The sequence below is a fragment of the Gadus morhua genome, chromosome 4 (assembly GCF_902167405.1).
Source record: "Gadus morhua chromosome 4, gadMor3.0, whole genome shotgun sequence".
Taxonomy (NCBI): Eukaryota; Metazoa; Chordata; class Actinopteri; order Gadiformes; family Gadidae; genus Gadus; species Gadus morhua.
Genome location: NC_044051.1, coordinates 12,871,909 through 12,882,106, shown reverse-complemented (window position 1 = coordinate 12,882,106; position 10,198 = coordinate 12,871,909). Strand labels below are relative to the sequence as shown.

General features: G+C 43.2%; 1 protein-coding gene across 2 annotated transcripts; it reads left to right on the top strand.

The window, feature by feature from the left end:
* The first annotated feature begins 1,235 nt into the window (after nucleotides 1–1,235).
* ggt5b (gamma-glutamyltransferase 5b) lies at nucleotides 1,236–9,834 on the top strand. 2 transcript variants are annotated; one of them, XR_003976430.1, is made up of 13 exons: nucleotides 1,236–1,485; nucleotides 2,706–2,833; nucleotides 2,977–3,072; nucleotides 3,447–3,642; nucleotides 4,671–4,831; nucleotides 5,155–5,301; nucleotides 5,432–5,562; nucleotides 5,644–5,828; nucleotides 6,998–7,089; nucleotides 7,839–7,948; nucleotides 8,046–8,156; nucleotides 8,944–9,534; nucleotides 9,574–9,834. XR_003976430.1 is itself a non-coding variant. In XM_030353741.1 (12 exons), exons 1-12 carry the CDS (start codon nucleotides 1,316–1,318, stop codon nucleotides 9,088–9,090), a joined length of 1,674 nt encoding a protein of 557 aa, XP_030209601.1. In that variant the 5' UTR covers nucleotides 1,236–1,315; the 3' UTR covers nucleotides 9,091–9,834. The 2 variants fall into 2 exon arrangements, 1 of the variants encoding a protein (XP_030209601.1); XM_030353741.1 differs by having other exon boundaries at nucleotides 8,944–9,834.
* Nucleotides 9,835–10,198: the final 364 nt, after the last annotated feature.

The following is a 10,198-nucleotide window of genomic DNA, read 5'->3' as shown; positions in this document are numbered from 1 at the left end:
CAACATCACCCGGACTGCATTCTTCCACCTCCGCAACATCGCCAGACTCCGCCCATCACTGACCCAATCCAGCACTGAAATCCTAGTTCACTCATTTGTCACATCACGCATAGACTACTGCAACGCCCTCCTCACCGGACTCCCCACCAAACTCATCAACAGACTGCAGATCATTCAGAACTCAGCCGCCCGGATCATCACCCACACCAACTCATCTGACCACATCACCCCTGTCCTTATCCAACTTCACTGGCTCCCAGTACACTACCGCATCCAATACAAAACCCTACTCCTCACCTACAAAGCTCTCCACAACCTAGCCCCCAGTTACCTCTGCGACCTCCTCCAAGAATACACTCCCTCCCGCTCCCTCTGCTCAACCTCTGCTGGACTACTATGTATCCCCACATCACGACTCACTACAATGGGTGCCCGGTCATTCAGCTGTTCAGCACCCAGGCTCTGGAACTCCCTCCCCCCACACACAAAACAGTCAGACACCATTACAACCTTCAAGTCACAACTCAAAACTCACCTGTTCAAACTCGCACACAACGTCTAACTGATCACTGTTTTGATTGTTTGTTTGTTTTGTTTTGCCTTGTTTTTGTTTTATTTTTTTTATTTATTATATTTACTTATTTATTTATTTTATTTTATTTTTTTCCACAATGTCTTGTTTTTTAAACGATTTATGATGACTAAATGCTCTGTAAGGTGACCTTGGGTGTCTTGAAAGGCGCCTCTAAATTAAATGTAGCATTATTATTATTATTACTCTAATTAGCCCGACATTATATGACGAGTGTTGCGGATGGCACTTCAAAAGCGTGCAGTAACATTAGGCTATTAGTTTATTTTGAATTCTTACTCACAATTAGTTTAGTTAACATGTTTTAATGTAGCTCAAAATATACATGTTAAAAAAATTGTGGGTGTGGTCATACGCCAGTAGTTTCTGCCCCACCGAAATGAAGGGGCACCGCACGCTACTGGTCCCCCAATATGTTTATAATGACCGCCTTAACGAATGCATTTTTTTACTATAAAACGAGTCTCTCAACACAATAGTCTTAAAAAAATAACATTAATTACGTCGGGTGTTTTAAATAGGCCTACCTGTTGAATGGCAAAGCAGTTCGTGAACCTGCCGCACACTTACAGCTCTTATGATTAATTATAGCCTGACTTGGTGTTTCACAAGCCCTGAGGGGTGGAGTAATCACAGAGAGGAGGATTAGGATGCTTAAAAGCGGTCTATAGGCTGCTATTGTCCATTCAATGCTTAGGACTACGGCGTTTTAAATCAGTAATAATGGATAAAATGAAGACATGGCAGGGGCGTTTGCTCGGCTGCCTGGGTTTATTTTTTGTAGTTATCCTCACTTGTCTCTCCATCGCCTACTTTACGGTGGGATGCTCGAAGGGTGCCTTTAAACACGCAGCTGTTGCTGCAGACTCCAAACTTTGCTCCGACATTGGCAGGTAAGATAAAAACTAAACGCACCTATGAAATGACTGACGTTTAGTTTAACGTAATTTAACTAGCCTATACAAACGAAATCATTATTCAATGTAAAAAAAGAAAGTAGGCTTTATTCATATTGATCGTTTGCAAAATATTGTAGGCCTAGATTGTTTTAGTTTGCTTACAGCTTAAGTAGGCTATATCTAAGTAAATTGTAGCTTCAATCTTATTTCAATAGTACCAATATTAAACAACAGAGCATTTAAAACATATTGTAGTAAAACATCATTGAGTGAGCCTCCAAGAAGGTTAATCTGATTAAGAGATTTGATCAGATATGCTACTCATGGAAGAATGGACGCTCGACAGAAGATCACTTCAAAGTAAAATCTATCTTCGGGCTGCCTTGTGTTGACCTGATATCAAGCCTATTCATGTCCCATGAGGCATAAGGTATCCTGACATTGTACAATTATATGCTGGACTATTAGGCTACAGGTTTAAGTGTATTATGGAAATAAGCCTACATGTTGTGAACCACTTCTAGGATGAAGGACGCAGAGTGGACATTCTTTATTCACTTGTTCATTCATGTTCTGTGATGATAGACTCGATTGTTTGGTCTCTCAGGGGAGTCTTTATACATTGGTTTGGGGAAAGTTTCCTCATGTTGAGAGTTTCGGTTGCCTTTTCTCGAACAATGAGGGGAAGTGGGGTTGGACGCTGGATAGTGAATAATTGATGTTTTTTTTAATAATGATATTATAAAGAGGTATTGTTTCTGATGTGCTGGTCTGTCAGATAGTATTTGTTAAACTTGTGCCGAGCGGCTTACCAACTGCAATTCATGAAATGCATTCGTGTGTGGGGGGGCCGAGTGGGGGCACTTTTTCGATCGTGTGTGCGTGTGTGCGTATGTGTGTGTGTGTGTGTGTGTGTGTGTGTGTGTGTGTGTGTGTGTGTGTGTGTGTGTGTGTGTGTGTGTGTGTGTGCGTGCGTGCGTGCGTGCGTGCGTGCGTGTGTGGTGTGTGTGTGTGTGTGTGTGTGTGTGTGTGCGTGCGTGCGTGCGTGCGTGCGTGTGTGTGTGTGTGTGTGTGTGTGTGTGTGTGTGTGTGTGTGTGTGTGTGCGTGCGTGCGTGTGCGTGTGTTTGTGCGCGCATGTGTATGCTTGTGCATGCTGACTATCTTACCGCCGTTTTCCCCCCCTTCAAACGGTAACAGTTCTGCGGTATTTTAGGGACATTCTGCACCAGGGCGGCTCGGCGGTAGATGGCGCCATTGCAGCTCTTCTGTGCACGTCAGTCATCAACCCTCAGAGCATGGGACTGGGAGGGGGTGCGATCTTTACAATAAGGGATAAAAGCGGTGAGTACACGGGTGAGAGAGAGAGAGCGAGAGAGAGAGAGCGAGAGAGAGAGCGAGAGCGAGCGAGAGAGAGAGAGAGAGAGAGAGAAGCCTAATATCTCTTCCCCGCATTATGAATGTGGTTGTAACCCTTACCCCTACAGGCAAGGTGAAAGTCTACAGCTCCAGGGAAACTGTTCCAAAGTCCTTCAAGGCAAACCTTCTCGATGACTGCCCCACCAAGTTAACACTGATTTCAGGTGGCCCATTGCATTCATAATGTAATCCTATTAAAAAAACATATATTTGGGCTTATTTGTAATTGAATCATACTGCAATCATATTAGATATTAGAATTGGTATTGATATTTTCCATAAAATGGAGAACAACAGGTCAATTTATTGACTATTGATTGTTTCCGGGCAAGATCTTTGTCCATCTTTACCTGTTATCAACAATGCCAGTTACTTTTCTATATATATATACATATGCATACAGTATATATATTTATACCTCAACAATGCCAGGGTTAGTACTCCAGTGTGTTCCTATAACATATAGGATATATAGGATATATAGGACATATATATATATACACACTATATATATGATATATATGAATCTATATCTCAGGCAGCCAGTGGATAGGCGTCCCTGGCGAGCTCCGGGGCTACCAGCATGTACACCAGCTCCACGGACGCCTCCCCTGGGCGCGGCTCTTTGAGCCCACCATTAAACTGGCCCGCAAAGGAATCCCCGTCCCAGCCTATCTCGCCAAACTCCTGAGCAACCCTCTGATTGGAAATCTCATCCGAAACTCCTCCCTCTGGTGGGTACAGCAGCACTTTGATTGGTCCCGCAACCACGGTGGTTGGACGGTTTTGTCACATCGCTGCGTCACTGAATGAGTGAGTCATAGTAGTAGACACCTTTATCCCTGATTGACTTACAGTGAATTTAGGTCATTTTTGATCAAGGATGGATTATTGCAAGGGCCTATCGGGTGCTTGCAATCGTCAAAAACCATCAGGCTATGAGAGGCTGTAAGGTGTGAATAGAAAGGCTATTCGTTTACAAAGCCCAGATTAAGTAGCCTATGCTTTTTTGACTTAGCCTATGTGTGTTGTTTGGACTTGTTGTAAGTCCTCAATATACACCTGAAGGATAATGTGAAGTGCTTTAAGCTCAACCTTTGTATTGCTGCTGATTTGTGCTGGTGCTGCTTGGGTCATCTGGGCCCAGCGGCCCACTGACTCATAATCCGTTCCTGTTTTGGATCATTACGGTCTTAAGAAGCAGGTGGGTTAGGGCGTCTTGCTCTAGGATGGCAGGTAATCTGCGTACATTCGGGATCAAACCCAGCACCTTTCTGCTAGGAGTCTCACACAGCCATACACTATCCGGACCTTACAACATATCTGCTTTCACCCAATTGTTGACTGATGTTAGGGAACATTCCCAGAGGTTTGTGAGGGATAAGAGCTTCCTCTAATCCTTCCTTCTAATTCTCACTGTGTACCCTGAAGTCAACCTCCCCTCAAAATGCCCTTTGTGACCCACGACCCGAACACTAAAGGTACGGGTCTCCATCCAATAATAGACACACAAATCTGCAGCATAATGGGCATCACAGTGGACAGCAGTTGTGTCACTGTACCTCCGTCAGGTCACTGTATGCAGGGACTTTTCTAGGTATAGGGGGGTGGGGTCTCGCCCAGGATGCCCGAATGGCCAGAAACGCCACTGACAGTATGACATATGAGTTGCTTGGATTTTCCACTGATGCATCTGTTTATATTAAACACCAATTAACGTAACATTAATTGTGTCCCATTTTTATGCATGTGCTTTTTCCAGCCAGTTGTTCTGCAAACATGACAAGACCGTTCTGGGAGTAGGGGATACCCTAAGGTTCCCAAAGCTGGCTGACACCCTGGAAACCATAGCAGCGCAAGGGGCCGACGCCCTCTACAATGGCCAGATAGGGCTGGATCTGGTCCAGGATGTCAAGGAGGCAGGTCAGTGCAGCTGCTTAAAGGGTCAGGGTTCAGGGTCCGGAAGCCTGAAGCCCATCGGATCTTAAATACCTTAATTGACATCTGACCGGGTTAATTGGGGTCTCGTGGGGGCACAGTATGCATGATGAAGTGCAATTAACTGTGACTCATGAATCTATAGATACACTGAAATGGATACCCGTCCTGAATGAGAAATCTCCCAACGTTCGGGTGGAATTACGATTTATCCATCTTGAAAATAAATGCGTCAAAAGAGATTCTAAGGAACACACCAAACTTGTAGTACACGACAAACATTTTATATCGTCACGAATTTCTTCTAGGTGGGACTCTGTCAATGGAGGATTTGAGATCTTTCAAGGTACAGGTCGCGGACCCATGGCCCATATCGCTCGGAGAAACCCGGATGCTCATCCCTCCACCGCCTGCGGGGGGAGCTGTGCTCGCCTTCATTCTGAACGTAATGAAAGGTGTGTTGTGTGGATCCTTGATAGACCAATCAGTTACCATTTTGTGCTGCCCATCATTACTATAACAATTAAATAGAAATGTAATCAGTAAGTGCAGTTAAAATGTTGTTTTGTCACACCTTGTCCACAGGCTACAACCTCACCTCAAACTCCATGAAGGGAGACCAGAGAATCCAGACTTATCATCGCTTTGTAGAGGCGGCTAAATTTGCTAACGGACAAAAGCATGTCATCCGTGACCCGGCCATTAATTATGCCAAAGTATGGATCAAAACTGAAATAAATGTTGCTATGTTCAAATCACGTTTGGAGGTTTAACATGATGTTCCCCGCTCTTCAAAGAACGCATCTTATTTACTGGATGGGGCCTTTGCCGACACGATAAGGGACCTGATTTCTGCGGACCGCACTCATAACGACGAGTACTACAACGCACAGCCTCTGGTGGATCGCTTCGGGACCACGCACGTGTCTGTTCTGGCGGACGACGGCAGCGTGGTCTCCGTCACCAGCACCATCAACCATGTGTGAGTTGGCTCCCATATTTTCAAGTTCAAATGTGAGATAGAAAATGGAACGTTTTTTTCAATTCTCAGAAAAACTTTTCTCAAAGGGGACAAATTATACTACAAGGTGTGCGTGTGATTAGCCATTACAATCCGTTTTGAAAATCTGCGTCTTCTGACATCATTAGTGGGCGTGTCCACCTAGATGTGTGCTGGACAGATCAGTCTACCAGCCTACCCGGTGGAATGAAGCAGACGTTGCTCAACTATCCAGGACACATCTAGGTGTACACGCCCACTAGTGATGTCAGAAGACGCAGATTTTCAAAACGGCTTGTAACGGCTAATCACACGCACACCTGGTGGCATAATATTTCCCCTTTAAAATCAACCAAAAATCGAAATGACCCAAAATGTAAAACACATGCTCCATGGACATGCCTTACTCATTGTTCCAATTGGAATGTTTAAGAAATTCAATAAATTCTATAGTCAATCAATCACAATTACATTTGAGAGGTGGTCAGTAGCTGTTAACTATTTGGGGACATAGAGGCCACCCCTCGTTAGAACTGTGAACAAATTTGGGGTCAATATCTCCAAAGATGATGTCACAGTGTCAATAAATGCGAATGTGAAAAAAGGCTAAGCTAAGCTAATGCTCTAAATGGAAATCTCCAAAGCCCGCTTTTGAAAGTGGCAGGAACTGGAAAAGTACCAGGCACATAGGACACCTCTCTTAACATGTGTATAAAGTATGGTGTGGATATCTCATTCAATGGCGTCACAGTGTCCATTATAGTAATTCCTCTGAAGTGTACTGCACCACTTCCCACATAAAAAATCACACGTAAACGGCATCTACTTACTACATAACCAGTGTCTGCGGGTGTCTGTGTGTGTTTCGGTGTGTGTATGTGTCTGTTTGTCTTCTTGTATGTGTGTGTGTGTGTGTGTGTGTGTGTGTGTGTGTGTGTGTGTCTGTGTGTGTCTGTGTGTGTGTGTGTGTGTGTGTGTGTGTGTGTGTGTGTGTGTGTGTGTGTGTGTGTGTGTGTGTGTGTGTGTGTGTGTGTGTGTGTGTGTGTGTGTGTGTGTTTGTGTGTGATGGTGTTTTTTGGGAGTAAATAATCTATTTTTATATAAATGTTTTATGTTTTATGTATTTTTTGTTCTATTCCCTAATTCCATAGGTTCGGCTCGGCCATTCTCTCCCCTAGAACTGGAATCATCCTGAACAATGAGCTGGCTGACTTCTGTGGACGAGTGGCCTCAATCAGAGCAGGTGAAGCAACACTGTCTTTTACGCTGCATTGCAATACTATCTATTATGTAAGTACTATTATATTGGCCCTTTTATATTATTGCTATTGTATCATTCATATTATAGTAGTAGTATAAGTACTATTATTTTCAATGTAGCAGACACCGGTTATATTATTAATGAGCAGATGGGAGTGGATGTCTTTGAGGGTAAGTAAGTACAGGAGAGTATATTCATTAAAAAGAACAAAGTAATTGAAATAATATCCTTTTTATTATCTAAATGCACAACATGGGAAGAAATATGAATTAAACAGTGTGTGCTATATCAATGAAACTATACACACAAGTGTATCAGTTTCTGGTCAAGGCAATACCCAAGGATGTAACTACATGTCAGTTGCCAAAATTGGGTTTCAAACCCATAGCCTTTCAGATGAATATCAAACACCCAAACAACATTAATACTGCCCACTTTAAAGCCTTCTAACAGACTGGACACTGGTCACTGGTCCAAAGCGGTTGACCACACATTGATTTCAGATATTCAGGGTTGAACCCAAAACCTTCCCCAGGACTGGTAGTCAAACACAATCTTGCCGATCTTATTCACCTTATGTGTCAAATCTCTACATGATTTTCTTGCCCTTTAATCATTAGGTTGCCCTTTACATCAACTGTCACACGGCTTATTTTCGCTGAACTATTATACAATATATGAAACAATACGCCTGTAACAAGCTGTATTCTCTCGGTGTGTGTTGGCTACAGGCGAGCAGCCCCCTTCCTCTATGGCTCCAACCATCCTTGAGTCCTCCTCGGGGGGGACTCTAGCCATCGGGGGCTCCGGAGGCAGCATGATCACTACAGCGGTAGCCTTGGTAAGGCCTCCTCAAGCCGCTTAGTTTACATACATAGGCCATCTCCGCATCCACACATTCACCAGACCCTCTCTCCCATGACTCCCCCATCATCCAGTCCCTGATGAACCACCTTTGGCTGGGCATGAGCCTGCAGGAGGCCATCGCAGCCCCAGTGGTGTTTGTGGACTCAAAGAACGGGCTGAATTTTGGGCCAGGCTTCGATGAGGTGAGTTCATTTTTTTTTTTTTTTATAATGATTGTTATTATAATTTTGGTTATAATTATCATCAATATTATTCAAACCCCTAACCTTCTTACTCCTACCTGCTGCTTAATGACCTTTCTTTGTAATGTATTACCCCTACCTGCTCCTTAACGATCTGTCTTTGTAATGTCTTACCCCTACCTGCTCCTTAATGACCTGTCTCTGTACAGTCTAACCCCTACCAGCTCCCTAATGACCTGTCTTTATAATGTATTACTCATACCTGCTCCTTAATGGCCTGTCTATGCACTTTCTAATACCTACCTGCTAATTAATGACCTGTCTTTGTAATGTCTTACTCCTCCCTACTCCAAATTGGCCTGTCTCTGCACTTTCTAATACCTACTGGCTAATTAATGACCTGTCTTTGTATTGTCTTACTCCTACCTACTCCTAAATGACCTGTCTTTGTAATGTATTACCCCTACGTGCTCCTTAATGACCTGACTCTGTTCTGTCTAGCCCCTACCTGCTCATTAATGCTCTGTATTGTGTGTGTGTGTGTGTGTGTGTGTGTGTGTGTGTGTGTGTGTGTGTGTGTGTGTGTGTGTGTGTGTGTGTGTGTGTGTGTGTGTGTGTGTGTGTGTGATTGTGTGTGTGTGTGTGTGTGTGTGTGTGTGTGTGTGTGTGTGTGTGTGTGTGTGTGTGTGTGCGTGTGTGTGTGTGTGTGTGTGTGTGTGTGTGTGTGTGTGTGTGTGTGTGTGTGTGTGTGTGTGTGTGTGTGTGTTGCTGATGCGCCCGTAACCAGACGGTGAAAGCAGGCCTGAAGGCTCTGGGTCACCGTGTGGAAGACTTGAAGTACTCCTTCAACGCGGTGAACGCTGTGGCGCAGCACCGCGGCTGCATCACCGCCGTCTCCGACCAACGGAAGATGGGCCGGCCATCGGGCTACTGAGGGAGCCTCTGTTGCCGCGGACACTTCCAACAGAGAGAGAGGTCGATGTTAATGTTATGGGTGTGGAAGAAGGAAACTTTTGACTGCTGCCTCCAAGGGTTGAAAGGCTGGAAGTAGCTTATTGGAAGCCCCCCCGCGTAACCACCAGGTTTAAGAGATGGTTTATGATGGACCACCAGGTTGTGGTTTAAGAGATGGTTTAAGATGATGGACCACCAGGTTGTGGTTTAACAGATGGTTTAAGATGATGGACCACCAGGTTGTGGTTTAACAGATGGTTTAAGATGATGGACCACCAGGTTTAAGAGATGATTTAAGATGATGGACTACCAGGTTTAAGAGATGGTTTGAGATGATGGACCACCAGGTTGTGTTTTGAAGATGGTTTAAGATGATGGACCACCAGGTTGTGTTTGAAGATGGTTTAAGATGATGGACCACCAGGTTGTGTTTTAAAGATGGTTCAGGATGATGGACCACCAGGTTGTGTTTTGAAGATGGTTTAAGATGGTGGACCACCAGGTTGGGTTTTAAAGATCGTTTAACATGATGGAATAGGATGATGTGTTTAAAAGATGGTTTTAGATTAACCACCACAAAGATTTTACGCATGTCTAAATTTTTTTGGTTTTTTTAATCTGAAGTTCCATTTTTTATAAAAAAATGTTGATTCATTTTTGTTGAAAGAACTATATTTTTGTAACCGGATAACAATTAAACATTGTTTTTTTTATTATCAAAGTATTTGCTATTGTCGTTATTTATATTTTTGATAACACTGTCAGGCAGCTGCTATTTTCGTATTTGTTTGTAGTTTGTAAACGTCATAGATGTAGAATATTTTATTATTGGTAAAGTTACTATATAGACAACACAACAGCAATGTAGCAGTCACTATATAGTTACGACCACATTGTTGTTATGCCAACCAAATACGTTCGATTTATAATCCCACAATACTATAGGATGAGTTCGATGTTAGGATCATGTTTGCATTTTTAGCATTTGCACATATATATATATATATATATATATATATATATATATATATATATATATATATATATATATATATATATATGTATTCCATTATATATAAGTATTATCG

Excerpts from the sequence above, each read along its gene's own strand:
- ggt5b (XM_030353741.1), top strand. The coding sequence starts at position 1,316 with ATGGATAAAATGAAGACATGGCAGGGGCGTTTGCTCGGCTGCCTGGGT. Across the intron at positions 2,834-2,976 it reads TACAATAAGGGATAAAAGCG|GCAAGGTGAAAGTCTACAGC; the intron begins GTGAGTACACGG and ends TTACCCCTACAG. Across the intron at positions 5,563-5,643 it reads CGGCCATTAATTATGCCAAA|AACGCATCTTATTTACTGGA; the intron begins GTATGGATCAAA and ends CGCTCTTCAAAG.